At 41.8% G+C, this 15,138-nt stretch overlaps 1 protein-coding gene across 1 annotated transcript in view; it reads left to right on the top strand.

Moving 5' to 3' along the window:
• The window catches only part of TBCK (TBC1 domain containing kinase), a 446,663-nt gene that overhangs the window by 398,221 nt on the left and 33,304 nt on the right, over window positions 1-15,138 (top strand). Inside the window, exons 24-25 of the mRNA XM_077476674.1 lie at window positions 464-639; window positions 12,694-12,853. Coding sequence (XP_077332800.1) covers window positions 464-639; window positions 12,694-12,853 — 336 coding nt within the window. The remainder of the gene's footprint in view (window positions 1-463; window positions 640-12,693; window positions 12,854-15,138) is intronic.

The following is a 15,138-nucleotide window of genomic DNA, read 5'->3' as shown; positions in this document are numbered from 1 at the left end:
TGTTGATCTAGGAAATCCAGCAATCTTTTTATATAAAGTACTCAGATGTAGATTGAGTTGTAATGGTACATAAAAGGTCAGTCCACCGAAAAGCAAAAAAAACTTAATTTTGGTGGATAATAGATAGTTTATCTACTTTATAGTTTTATATAACTCTTGGGGGCCTCTGGTGGTAAGATCCCTGAGCTTGAAAAATGTAGGTATTGCAAGGAAGCTTATGTTTAGCATTAGGCTTTTTTTTAGGGAGAAATCAACAAGCGGGCATGAACCCAATATGTAGGCAGGAACAGAGCCAGAAACAACATTTACATCATGTAAATCTTTCCACTTTTACAGACTCCTATAATTGAAATATACTTTTTGGGTGGAGTGAATTTTTACTGGGTCCATGGCAAGAATCATATCAGTTGAACTGTCAGAAGGTCAGATAGATCTGATATATCTGATTTGTTTTTCTTTTCAGGGAAGAGAACTCATTCAGCTAAGTGAGCTAAAGTCAGAGGTATCTCCTCGAATTTCTGCAGAGGATCTCATCGACTTGTGTGAGCTGACTGTGCCCAGTCATGGAAAAATGAATATCAAGAAGACAAAGTCCAGTAAACCAAAGCTTCTTGTTGTGGACATCCGTAATAGTGAAGAGTATCCTTTCATATATAATGCAATAGTTTTATGGCAAGATATTTGATCTACTCATATAGGATACCTTTTTACTTCAGTAAAAGGAAAAAATGTGATGGTTTTACTACTGTGTTCAGTATATTCAAAAAAAGGTTGTATCCGCTTATAACATGTCATTATTTGATTTACATGTATCTGCATTTCTTATTATGTAACCCCAATGTGTGAGTAGGGATGAGCGAACTGGCCTGGGTTTGTTTTGCAGGCTATTCATTTGACCCATCATTAAGTTGAACATTGCAAAGCCTGACCGCAGTGAAATTCTATTCTGCCCATTTTTAAGACTGAAAGGATTTATTAAACACAGAGCAGGGCACCATCATGAAGAATATGTACCAAATGCACATACATTTAAAAAAACCTTACAGTGGGGAGAAGGTCTTCCTGTAAATGTGATTTTGCGGATGACACAGGAAAATAGTAATGCTTTCTGTTACATGTTTGGGAGATACCCTTAAGCTGCATGTGGTGGTACGGAACAGTATAATTTTCACAGACAGCTTCAGGGACACCATTTTTTTTGTATGTGTAATTGATTTGTTTACTTCTACATTTAGCTTGGCCTAAATACAAGTACAACAGCGCACCAATCTGATTTTTTACAATCTAGAACAAAACAGTTTTTTTTTAGTTTTGGCTAAGATTTAGATTTTTTTTAAATAAAATAAATAAAGCAAAAGCCTTAAACTTAATACCAATTGACCAGTGGAAAATAGTTTCATGACATAGTTTGTGTGCTTCTTTTTTTCACACCCCCACACTTCATTAAAAAATGTAAGAAACTGCCAAAACAGAGTGCTAAAAAAACGAAAACTAAAAAACACAACCCCGCATTCCTTGAAACCTGCTTCCATCCCTGTAGAGTTCCACGTTTCCCTTTTTAGAATGTTGCTAAGTGAACTTTTCTTCTTCTTTCTCCCTACGGGTACATAGCAGCAATTTTACTGCTAATGCACCCTTTTCCTCAATTTGAAGGGATGGTCCTGACATTGAGGAGCAGGCAGCGTTAACGGGGGGGGGGGGGGGGGAGGAATATAGGGACAGGGCAGGCAGCAGCAAAAATAAGTAATAATTTAGCTGCCATAGACTGGTTGTTATTGTTATTTTTTTACTTTATATTTAACCACTTTCAGACCGGACCATTTTGCTGGCTTAAGACCAGACCATTTTTTGCGATTCGCACTGCATCGTTTTAACTGACAATTGCGCGGTCGTGCGACGTGGCTCCCAAACAAAATTGACGTCCTTTTTTTTCCACAAATAGAGCTTTCTTTTGGTGGTATTTGATCACCCCTGCGGTTTTTATTTTTTTGCGCTATAAACAAAAAAAGAGCGACAATTTTGTAAAAAGCACATTATTTTTTACTTTTTGCTATAATAAATATCCCCCAAAAATATATAAAAAAACATTTTTTTCCTCAGTTTAGGCCGATAAGTATTCTTCTACATATTTTTGGTTAAAAAAGAATGCAATAAGTGATTGATTGGTTTGCGCAAAATTTATAACGCTTACAAAATAGGGGATAGTTTTATGGCATTTTTATTAATATTTTTTTTTATTGTAATGGCTGCGATCCGCGATTTTTATTGTGACTGCGACATGGCAGACACATCGGACATTTTTGACAAATTTTTGGGACCTTTGTCATTTATACAGCAATCAATGCTATACAAATGAACTGATTCCTGTGTAAATGACACTGGCAGTGAAGGGGTTAATCAGGGTGTGGCAGTGTAGGAGTTAAGTGTGTCCTAGGGGCGTGTTACTAACTGTGGGGGGCTGGGCTGTGTGTTAGTGAACACTGATCTCTGCTCCAATCACAGGAAGCAGAAATCAGTGTCACTTGTTGCTAGGCAGAATGGGGAAATGCTGTTTACAACGGCATCTCCCCGTTTTCCTTCCCCGTGAGATGATCGTGGGTATCCCCATGGCGATCGAGTCCATGGGACGTGCGACTGGACTCACGGGGGTCCCGAACGTAACACGCGCGCGCCGCTGGCGCAATGGCAGGGCGGCAAATTCAACTGGACGTACCTGTACGCCAGTTTGCCTGCCCGTGCCATTCTGCCAACGTACATAGTCGTGCGCCGGTTGGTCTAAATTTAGGGATGGCAATGCAACCTGGATACTCTTTTATCAAAAAAAAAGTCCCAGAATAAGGCTGTATATATACCTTATACAGTATATATAAAAAAAAAATGCAGAAATATTGTACAGACTTGATTCTCATTATGTAAGCAGCTTTAGTAGGCCACCATTTCAGATTATTATAATACACAATTTATATAGCGCCAACAGTTTACGCAGCACTTTACAATGTATAGGGGGGACAACACAATTACAGTACAGTTCAATACAAAAGGTACGGGAGGTCCCTGCTTGTAGAGCTTACATTCTAAAGGAAGGGGGTGGTACAAAAGGTAATAGCTGCAGAGAATGATTTGATGGGGGTGGCTCGGGGACAGTTAGGTGGGTGTGGGATAGGCTTCCCTGAATAAATTAGTTTTCAGGGATCTCATAAAGGTGGACAGGGTAGGGGCTGATTGGATATACTGGGGCAGGGAGTTCCAGAGGATGGGAGAGGCTCTGGAGAAGTCTTGAATGCGAGCATGGGAGGAGGTAACAAGGGAGTTAGAGAGTAGGAGGTCCTGGGAGGAGCGGAGGGGACAATTTGGGCAATATCTGCAGATGAGGTTGGTGATGTAGATGGGGCGATGTTGTGAATGGCCATGTATATTATGGTTAGCATTTAGAATTTTACACAGTGGGGTAGGGGAGCCAGTGAAAGGATTGGCAGAGAGGAGCAGCAGTCATGGATCTGTTAGTGAGGTGTATTAGTCTAGCAGCAAAATTCATAATAGACTGAAGGGAGGATAGTCTGCTTAAGCGTAGGCCATTAAGGAGAGAGTTGCAGTAGTCAAGGCGGAAAATAATCAAGGAGTGAATAAGTTACTTTGTGGTGTCATTAGCCAGTAGTTGGATATGGGGGCTAAAGGAGAGATCAGAGTCAAGGATTACACCCAGGACCCTGGCATGTGTGGAGGGTCCAATGGTTGTGTTTTTGATATTAATGGTGAAGTCATGGGGGGGGGGGGGGGCGTGAAGGAGGAAATATAACAAGCTCAGTTTTAGAAAGATTGAGTTTGAGGAAGTGGTGTGATATCCATATTGATATGTCATTCAGTAAGTTTGAGATCTGTGAGGAGATCAAGGGGGTGAGTTGAGGAGTGGAGAGATAGATCTGGGTGTCGTCAGCATAGAGGTGGTATTGGAAGCCATGGGAAGTTATCAGCTGACCCAGGGAAGAGGTATAGAGTGAGAATAGGAGAGGCCCAAGGACGGAGTCTTGGGGTACCCCAACAGCAAGAGGGAGTGGAGGAGATGGAGTTGTAAGTGACACTGAAAGTGCGCTGAGATAGGTAGGAGGAGAACCAGGATAAAGCAGAATAACGGATGCCAAGGGAGTGTAATTTGCTGAGGAGGAGCAGGTGGTCAACTGTGTCAAAGGCAGCAGAGAGGTCTAAAAGTATGAGTATGGAGTAGTGTCCATTGGTTTTAGCAGTTAGTAGGTCATTAGCGAGTTTTAGTAGGGCGGTTTCAGTAGAATGTTGTGGGTGTAAGCCAGACTGTAGGGGGTCAAGAAGGTTGTTGTCCGTGAGGTAGCAACTCATTCAGTCATGGACAAGGTGTTCGATGAGCTTGGAGGCAAACGGGAGCAGGGAGATGGGTCTTAAGTTATTCAAACAAGTGGGGTCTAGTGAGGGTTCTTTGAGTATGGGGATAACCAGTGCATGTTTGAGCAGGGAAGGAAAGGTGCCGGAGTAGAGGGAGAGGTTGAAGATGTGGGTTAGGGAGTTTAGGATAGAGTGGGAAGGTGGTCACAGTAATTGAGAGGGGACAGGGTCCAGAGGACAGGTAGTGATGTGCCCACGGAGAGCAGTTTATCAACTTCATCTGTGGTAACTAGGTAAAAGGAGGAGAGTACTGAGTGGGGTGTGGGACCCGATGTGTTGAGTAGGGGAGGAATTTGAATACTGGATATCTCCTTGTGAATTGTCGATTTTGCTATTGAAATGGTTGGCAATCTATTGAGCAGTAAGCAAGTTTGTGGGTGGGGGCAGTGGGTGGTGAAGTAAGAAATTAAAGGTAGAAAAGAGTTGATGAGGTTTGGATGAGAAGGTTTTGATGAGAGTGTTGTAATAGGTTTGTTTAGCAGTGTGGAGGTATTTGAGAAGGGCAGATTTGTAGAGGGTAAAGTCTTGCAGGGAATTAGATTTACGCCATGCTCGCTCACAGCTGTGTCTCTTGAGACTTCTGGTGTCGTCTGTTTGCCAGGGTTGTGGCAGATGGGGCCTGGTTCTACTTGTAAAAAGAGGAGCAAGTATGTCTAGGGAGTATGACAACGTGGTGTTGTAGATGGAAGTGGTTAGGTCTGGGCAGGACAGGGGTGCGATTTTGTCATAAAGGCCCTCAGTAGCAGAGTGAAGAAGGGAAGGGATTGCTAAGGTTTCTGCGGTTAGTGGTTGGCAGCATGGGATGTAGGAGACAAGGAGAGTGTGAAAAGGATAAGGTTGTGATCAGAGAGAGGAAAGGGTGTGTTAGAGAGATTGCAGGGAGTGCAACAATGGGAGAATACGAGGTCAAGGGTGTTGCTGTTGGAGTGAGTGGTGGTTTGTGTCCATTGTGTTAGGTTAAAAGAGGTTAGATTGAGTAGTTTAGAAGTGGCAGTATTAGTATCAGTATTAACGTTGATTGGAATGTTAGTCACCTAGGATGATGGCAGGCACTTCAGATGAGAGAAAGTAGGGTAGCCATGCAGAGAATTCATCCAGAAAGTGTGACACTGATCCAGCAGGCCAGTAAATGACTGCAACCCTCAGACAAGCTAGAGAGAAAATACGAAAGAGAGGGAGGTTTGGGAAGTACCTGGAAGGTGAATTGTGGAGAGAGGAGAAGTCCGACACCTCCTTTTCATCCAGTGGGTCAGGTGGAGTGAGTCCAGAGGAGGCCATTGTGGGACAGGGCAGATGAAGGGGTAGTGTTAAATTCCTGGAGCCAAGCTGCTGAGAACCTTGATTTTTATAGGTAGGAGGCTGGAACATAGGACAATCCCTCATGTTGATCCTTCTAAGCCACCTTACCAGAGAGTCCAGAGGCCAAAAAAAATTGGAAATTGTTTGCTATAGTGGAAAATGGCACATAACTTGGGTTTGAGTCAAAGTCCCCAATCTCACTCATGGGTCTATACCCAAACCAAATCCCTATGTGTGCTCTTCAGTTTTGCAAGGAAATGATGTTTGATAGACAGAATAGATATTTATCACAATGGTATGCGTGTAATGTATAATTTGCAGTATATATGCACTGTTTTGGCTTTAAGATTACAAAGGGCATAGTGGCTGCATATGGAAACAGCCACTTTTACTAGAGAACAGTAGGTAGCAATGTGAAGTAATTTGTGATCTGTTTTGTTTCGATATAACATGCTTAAAGCGGAGTTCCACCCAAAAATTTAACTTCTGCTTTAAGGGAAGGAGACCCCCTGACATGCCACATTTGGCATGTCATTTTTGGGGGGGGGGGGGGGTGGAAACCCTCTTTTTAGAGAGTTTCAGCTCCCACTTCCTCCGGGGGCACGGCAGTGCCGTAACTAAGTTTACCACTCTCTCCTTCCTCTCGGCAATCATCTGGGACACATCACAAGTCCCAGATGATTGCCCGGCCAGTCACAGCGCATGGCTCACACATGCGCAGTGCGTGCCCTGGCCGGTGCCCACAGTGACAGTGCCGGTGCCGCAGAGAGGAGGGGGAGACGAGCGGGGCTTCACTCCCCCACATTGCTGGACCCTGGGACAGGTAAGTGTCCGATTATTAATATTATTTTTATGTACTTGCAATGTGCTTTTGAACTTGAAAAATGTACTACTCTGGGAAGAGTACATTCCCTCCCTTCTTGCATGTGATAGCCCTCTCCTGTTCTAAGAGTGTCTAATTACTCTCTTAGTTGGACCAGCTCCTGCACCCCCTCCACCTTCCTAGTTAATCAACTAGATAGCGGATAGAGAGAAGCAAAGGGGGACTAATATAGCTCTGAGCCTTTTTTTGGCTGCTGACATCATATTGAAGGTTGTGGCACCTAACAGTAGTCTCAAGGCTTTTGGGTGTTTACACAAGGGAGAAATTTACAGGTAAATTGCATGCATACAACTTGTTTAATGGTTTCACATTCTTATTGTTCTTGTTGCTAAAATGAATCTGGTTATAGGGCCTCTTTAACAACACAGAAACTCACCATATTGGTGGTGTTGGGTCACAGTTAAAGTTACATTGGCTTTTTCTGTAAAAAATAAATAAAATAAGTCATATTGACTGTGCAAACTCATATTAGAGACACTCCATGTTGTCTACAGTTTTTCATAATAGACAATTTTACTCTTTTTACATAAAGTGCAGCAGGCACACAGCATGTTCGATTCATGACCTTACTCAAGATTTTCTTCAATGGCTATGCAGGTTAATGACTGGTCCACTTACAGCAGAATAGCTGTGTGTCCTTGGAGTAAAAACTCACCTTATTGTACAAATCATCATCCCCCAGCAGATATGTAATATATCACCTGCATTCCTTACCGGCATATAGTATATACAAGTGTAGAGGTGTAGCCCTCGTTTGGGGGGGGAGTTGTTATGAGAAATTACCCCCCTGAAACAGGAGTTTGCGCTAAACCTGTAGGTACCTTGGCTAAGTGGATTTGATAATAAAGCTGGCAGTGTCACAACTATTAATATATCTTTGCATGAGTTTTATACAAATTTAAGAAATGACCAGTGTTTTTTTTTTTTTTCCTACTTGAAATTCATGAGTAAAAAATTGAGTCCTATTATCTGCTAAGAACTCACTGGCTCTGGTAACTCCATATAACTCGTTGGTATAATATAACGTGTATATTATCCAACTAGGAGGTTTAATGGTGCCTTGTAACATCTAGGGATGCACCGAATGGGTTTTTTGGTGCCGAAACCGATACCGAAAATGAAAAATACACTAGGCCGAAAACCGATACCGAAACAGCACCGATACCGAAAATGACTGTTTTTAAAAAATATTTTTATACAGGAGGTGGTCAGAGACTGGGGACATGGTACAGGAGATGGTCAGAGACTGGGGACATGGTACATGAGGTGGTCAGAGACTGGGGACATGGTACATGAGGTGGTCAGAGACTGGGGACATGGTACATGAGGTGGTCAGAGACTGGGGACATGGTACATGAGGTGGTCAGAGACTGAGGACATGGTACAGGAGGTGGTCAGAGACTGGGGACATGGTACAGGAGGTGGTCAGAGACTGGGGACATGGTACAGGAGGTGGTCAGAGACTGGGGACACGGTACAGGAGATGGTCAGAGACTGGGGACATGGTACAGAAGATGGTCAGAGACTGGGGACACGGTACAGGAGATGGTCAGAGACTGGGGACATGGTACAGGAGATGGTCAGAGACAGAGGACGTGGTACAGGAGGCATCCCCCATTGCAGGCCAGTGTCCCCCATTGCAGGCCAGTGTCCCCCATTGCAGGCCAGTGTCCCCCATTGCAGGCCAGTGTGTCCCTTTGTGTCCCCTTTTGCATCCAGTGTGTCCCCTTGTGTCCCCTTTTGCATCCAGTGTGTCCCCTTGTGTCCCCTTTTGCATCCAGTGTGTCCCCTTTTGCATCCAGTGTGTCCCCTTGTGTCCCCTTTTGCATCCAGTGTGTCCCCTTGTGTCCCCTTTTGCATCCAGTGTGTCCCCTTGTGTCCCCTTTTGCATCCAGTGTGTCCCCTTGTGTCCCCTTTTGCATCCAGTGTGTCTCCTTGTGTCCCCCTTTGCAGCCTGTGTGTCCCCCTTTGCAGCCTGTGTGTCCCCCTTTGCAGCCTGTGTGTCCCCCTTTGCAGCCTGTGTGTCCCCCTTTGCAGCCTGTGTGTCCCCCTTTGCAGCCTGTGTGTCCCCTTTTGCAGTCTGTGTGTCCCCTTTTGCAGCCTGTGTGTCCCCTTTTGTTGCAGCCTGTGTAGGGAAGAGAGCCGCCTCCGTCGCCTGTTTGATCACAGCGCCGGGAACATCACAGCTTTCATTTCAATAGCTGTGTGTTCCCGGCCGCGCGCCGTCACACGCAGCCCCTCCCCCTTGTCCGGGCACTTTGATAGACAGATCATCCGTCCAATCCTGCGGATGATCTGTCTATCTAAGTGCCCGGACAAGGGGGAGGGGCTGCGTGTGACGGCGCGCGGCCGGGAACACACAGCTATTGAAATGAAAGCTGTGATGTTCCCGGCGCTGTGATCAAACAAGCGGCGGAGGCGGCACTCCTGCACTATACACCCCCCGTGATGGGCGGCGGCGGAGCCCCGCCCCCACCCAGGCCACGCCCCATTTTCGGCTCCATTATCGGCCGTTTTTCTCTTTCGGCAAATTGCCGAAAAGGGCATTTTCGGCCGATATGTTTCGGCAGGCCGAAATTTCGGTGCATCACTAGTAACAACATCCATACATGGCAATGTAACCATTTACCGTAGTTAAATCCCTAGAAAGCCTTAAAATGTGTCTTGTATTTTTATTGCATGAGAAATCTCCTTCCAACAACTTCCAAAGACCTAATCAGTTTTTTTTTTTTTTTTTTTAATGGATGCAACCCAAATGATTGTTAGGTTGTTAGAATACATACATCGAGGAAACAGTCACACACAGACGTGTCTGTGTGAAGGAGCTTGTTGCTTGTATTTACAAAAGAAAAAAAGCAATCTTCACTTTATTATTTCTGGACTAAACACAAAGAATTTGGCATAAATCAAAGGAACAGTTATTCACAAAGGCTGTAGTTAATTCTCCAGTGATTACATTTAGAACAAATAAAATGTGTGCCTATAATATTGCTGGAGCAGAATCAGTGAATTAGACATGGTTGTGGGTGTGACCTCATCAGAGTAGTGTGGGGCACTGCTGAGACCTTTGTGCTGCTGGCAGTTGTACTCCTACTATTAGTAGGCAGGCCTGGATTTAGCCATTCTTGAACTTTAGGCTGTTTTTCAATGTGTACTTTGCCCTTTTATCAACAATCTCTTCAATAGGCGGTATACCTTCCTTTTTTCGTTCTTATGATTTGTGAATGATTTGAAGCAAACAAGCCACACCAAAAGAAGGCAAACACCTAAAGGGTCACCAAACGATATCCTTACTCTTTGAAAATAATCCATATATAACTTAGTGGCCCTGTAATCTATTTTGCAATAAATAATTACTTTGTTTTCTGCTTTTTTGTGACATCCTCTGTGAGCTCCTTTTTTTTTTCACCTCTCACTTCTGATTGTTCGTAATGGCAATGCATGTTCATTGTGGTCAGGTGCATTATTCAATACACATTACAAAACCCCCTAGGCCAGTGATGGCGAACCTTGGCACCCCAGATGTTTTGGAACTACATTTCCCATCATTCTCAACGACACTGCAGAGTGCATGAGCATTATGGGAAATGTAGTTTCCGAAACAACTGGGGTGCCAAGGTTCGCCATCACTGCCCTAGGCCATAGTCCATCTTAGGAGCAAGCACCGTAGGGTGGCTAAGTTCCTACATAAAGTGGGACCATGGAGAACAAACATAGCCACCCTCTAACAAGAATTTGGATCACAGCAGCAAAAAAGGGGTTTGGAGGGGGCTTAAAGCAAAATAACTTTTTTGAGTTAAGAATGTATACTTGGAGTCAAGTGTTACTTTAAGAAATCTTTGCTAATCCATGTAACACTTAGAACATCCCAGTGAAATATAATATGTCCATTCCAGCAGACATACAGTTCTTTGCAAGTAACCAGGTGACATCTGTGTTTTGGATTTTTACTACCAGAGCCTGAACTTATACAACAGTAATTCTTCATGTGCAACACTTTAAAATACATTTTGATTGATATGCAAAAAAAAAAAAAAAACATGATGTGATGTGGTACTTTAAAAACTTGGATAATAGCTTGTTATACTTTATATATCTGTTCATAGTGTACCATTATGTTAATGGTAATTTTGATTGGGCATCAAGCTGCAGGATAAATCTGAATGACCGGGGTCTGGTCCCCATGGAATCTGGAAGTGGGAAAATGTTACAGTTGGGCAAGGTCAAAAAAACTTTGAATCTATAGCTCTGATTCTCCCATGGGGGAGATCAGTGTTCCTGGGCTTGCACACCAGCAGTGGCCATTATAAGAGTATTGTGCAATTTCTATCTATTTTTTACATGTACTTATGATTGCTGAGATTGCATCAGGAGGATTGGAACACCCAAAACTCTAAAATGGACAAGAATAAAGTAAAAATATGGCATGGAGCTCTGACTATTGTATTGTCTTAAACATATAAGAAGCAAGGGGCTGACTTAATCAACCCTTTAATAATGCACTGTGAAGTGCAGTAGCCCAAAGCAGCTAACCAAAACTCCTTCCCAATGAGCTAAGATCTGATTAATGCACTTTGCACATAGCCGCTACACTTTGAATGGCCTTGTTAACTAATCTTATTAAGGTAGAAGATTAAGAATGCCATATTTTGTTATACAAGTGTTCCAAAGCTGACTTTTCAATAAATCAGGTGAAATGAAGAGCACACTTTATAGTCCCACCACACCTGAGGATAAAAACTGAAGACATAAGGATATATCATACTGAAGATGCAAAATTGATCTACAGCTTTCTTGGAAATACAGGTCTCAGCTTGTAAGCTGCATTAGACACATTTTATAGGACACCTCTGTAATTTTGTGGAAAATTGAAGAAACACGCTCACAGTACATCTTGAAAATTGCTGGCCAGCCTAGACTTGTCAGAGACATATCCCATTTATCAGTTTCCTGAGGAGCCTAAAAACAAACTAAATAATATGGCCTAAGGGCTGCAAAAGTACAAGTGTTGTGAGATGTGTATAAGATCAGTGCCTGTTACAACGGCAACAAAAGGTTTAATCTGTTATTCTATTAGAGAATGAACAGCAACTAGTAAACTGCTATTTGAGGCAGCAACAAAATCTTTGTCTGATGTTAACTTAATATGAACACGTACATAATAAAGTGGTAATGTTCTTCACTAGGTTTGTGTTTAGGAATATAAAGATACAAAATACTGCATTTTTTTAAAATCCTTAATCTTGTGTACATGACACGGTATGAAAAGTTACAGTAAATTTTCATTACCAGTTGTATGTTCTTGCCTAGAACATAATGCAATCATATAACATTCAGACCCCAGGTTGTGGCCAGGTTGTGCAGATATGATCTGAATGTTGATCAGCCATTTTTTGACTAAAGATTTCTTTCACAAGGGACTAGTGAGTATGCATGGTTAGGGTTATGAAGAAGGTAGGGCATAGAGAAGAATGCCATTACCGGCATTAACATATCTAGATATGGGTTAGACAGGGACATTTTGGAGAGATTAGGGGGACTAACAGCTACAGTATGTGATGGTTTCACAATATGGTTTGAAGTCATTTTTATAAAGGTAATCTGAAAATGAGCCTCAGCTTTTGTAAAATAACAATGAGGCCTGGAAATCTTAATATTGAGTCTAAGTGGCTATATAGACAGGCTTCAAACAATATTAATTCCCCCATAAGTCTATAGGAATACAAAACCCGTTTGAAGTAGGTCAAATCCAGGCCAGGAGGAGGACAGCTGCTGTTCAGATGCACCTATCAATGAATTCTGAATAATACCGGAAACATTTTAAACTTATATCAAACTGACTCCATCAACATAAGCCTAAAGCCTGCTGACACCTGCCCTAAACATACTTGCTATAGTGTCTTCAGTCAGTTATGGATCACCAGTTCTAGCCACTGAAACCACTGTGTCATAAAGATTTCAGGCCCTGCGGACAGTTCTCTGATTTGTCAAAGTTTATAAATATATCAATATTTAACAGTGTTTAAAATTTTGACTGGATGTTTTACCTGTTTTTCCTCCCGTGTCTGTTTACAAGTACCCTTAACTATTGTCCTCAGCTTTAATCGTGGCCATATACCTGGGAGCATCAATATGCCCTTTGGTTCTGCATTCACAGCTGATGGAGAATTAGTACCAGGTCCAGCTAGCGCCAATCTTCAAAGTTTCAAAGGCAAAGTCATTGTGTCAGTTGGACATGTTTCATCAAATGCAGCTGAGGTAACATGCTAAAAAGCTAATGTATTTGTTATTTATAGCTATTTGTGTGAAATTGCAATACATTATATATATATATATATATATATATATATATGTGTGTGTGTGTGTGTGGTGGAAACCAAGGACATAAAGATAGTTTTACTCCTTACCCTCTTAAATATTGATTAATCTGATGTTTGAAGGCATACCTTAAAAAAAAGAAGACCTAGGCAGTGTGTGTGTGTGTTCCATGCTTTAAAAGAGTAGATCCCACCGCATTAAAATTTGTTTTAGGAAATTTGTTTTTAAACAAAAAAGGAAATCACTTTCAAACATGTGAATATCTTTTATGTGCATATGTCTGTAATACATTCAAATTGGCATTTTTGTGCTGCTAAACCGTAATTAACAGTATCAGAAATCTCTCTGCATTTTAAACTCAATTTACTTGCACTTTTGTTAGCTATTATTATGCACTATATCATGCATTTGGTATCATATTGTTAAATATATGTTATATATTATTACAGGGATAATTTTATTTATATACAAAATTTGTTCAAATCTGTCAGCTCGAATATACTTCTTTCACTTGCACAGTCTTTTTGTTTAAATTGTCATGAAGACACTAACCCTTAGGAATTAGTATATAGCTTCTGATCTCAGACTACTAGTGAGCATCTGTAAGAATCGAAATATCGACCCTTAACAAACATAATAGTACTGTCTTCTCAGGGATTACTTTAAGTGCCAAGCTGTAACGGTGTCCTGTCTCTTACCTACTCAAAATATTCTCCTATAATAAAGATACTGTCAGGATTGCATGAAAATAAACGAAAGGTTTTACCAACTGATAGCTTTACCCTTCTAGCACCTCAGAAAGATTGCCAGTTATTGGCTCTGAGTTCATGCAGCAAGCAGATCAGCCTCTACGGGCCTTACAGTCTGACTACAGGCTAGCCCAATTGCTCTAGCAGAGAGTGAATACAACGTATAGCACATAGGCCTAGCCGTGAGAGCCAAGGTTGCATTATATTATAGCAAATTAAAAGCAGAGATTTACATTCCTACTAATGCATATTCTTGACTAACCTTCAGAATACATTAGATTTCATTTTCAGATATCTAATACATGTTTATATACATGTAAGCAAGTTCAAAGCAAACCATAGCATCCTCTGCTACACTTTGACAAAAAAAATTGTTATTTTCACTTTTTACTGTTTCCAAAAAAACATTTGGCATGTCTCTTGGTTGAGAAGTCTGGCCTGTGGTGAACATTTGGGGATATCGCTTCTATATATGTTTCTGGTGCAATGCATATATTATGTGATTTCAAGCAGGGAAGGAATATGAAGCTGATTATTTTATAATAGTTTGCGTTGCTGTGAGAAATGAGTGGAAAAAGATGCTGTGCGGTCAATAGTTTCTACTGAAATAGCTAGCTCTGAAGATAGACATGTTTGGTAAATACAAAATAACTTGCATTTAACTGACATTATATTTCAAAAGTTTGTATTTTAATAAAAGGACATACATGTTCCTGCTGAATATGGTAAAGATAATAAAGGTAAATATTTTTTATTTAACTGCTCTCGTATCCTACAACAGCCCTTAGATATATGGTACAAAATTTGTGTATTAACCACTTGCTGCTCACGCTATAACCGAAAGATGGCTACAGCATAGGCTTAAATTGCCTGGAGGGCATCCATAAATAGATGTCCTCCCGTTCTTGTAGGGGGCGCAATCTGTAATCCCTAAGTCCGTGAGACTCGGCTGATCATAGATCAGGTAAAGGGCCAATCACAGCCGGCCCGTTACCACATGATCAGCTGTCAGCCAATGACAGCTGATCACAGAAATAAACATAGTTTTATTTATTTTTTTAATGCGGTCAGCATGAAGGAAAAAAAGCTGCAGATACTGTAAGCCCTTGTACACACGGTTGGACATTCCGACAACAAAATCCAATGGATTTTGTCCGAAACTGATGTTGCATGCACATGGTCAGACAAAGTTGTCGGAAAATCCGATCATTCGTAACGTGATGACATAATTTAGTTAGGATGGGACTACGTTCAGGCTAGTAGCCAATAGCTTTGATCTGAGCATGCGTGGCACTTTGTTCGATCAGAATTCCCTACAAACGATCAGACAAAGTCCAATCGGATCATGTTGTCGGAAAATTTTTATATCCAGCTCTCAAACTTTGTTGGTCGGACATTCCGACGGAAAAAGTCAGATGAAGCCCACACACGGTCAGATTATCCGACAACGCGGTCCAATCTGACATTTTCCGTCGG

The sequence above is a fragment of the Lithobates pipiens genome, unplaced genomic scaffold, assembly GCF_037356315.1.
Source record: "Lithobates pipiens isolate NorthernLeopardFrog02 unplaced genomic scaffold, aLitPip1_a1.2 Scaffold_13, whole genome shotgun sequence".
NCBI classification, from domain to species: domain Eukaryota; kingdom Metazoa; phylum Chordata; class Amphibia; order Anura; family Ranidae; genus Lithobates; species Lithobates pipiens.
This window is presented reverse-complemented; position numbering and strand designations above follow the sequence as displayed.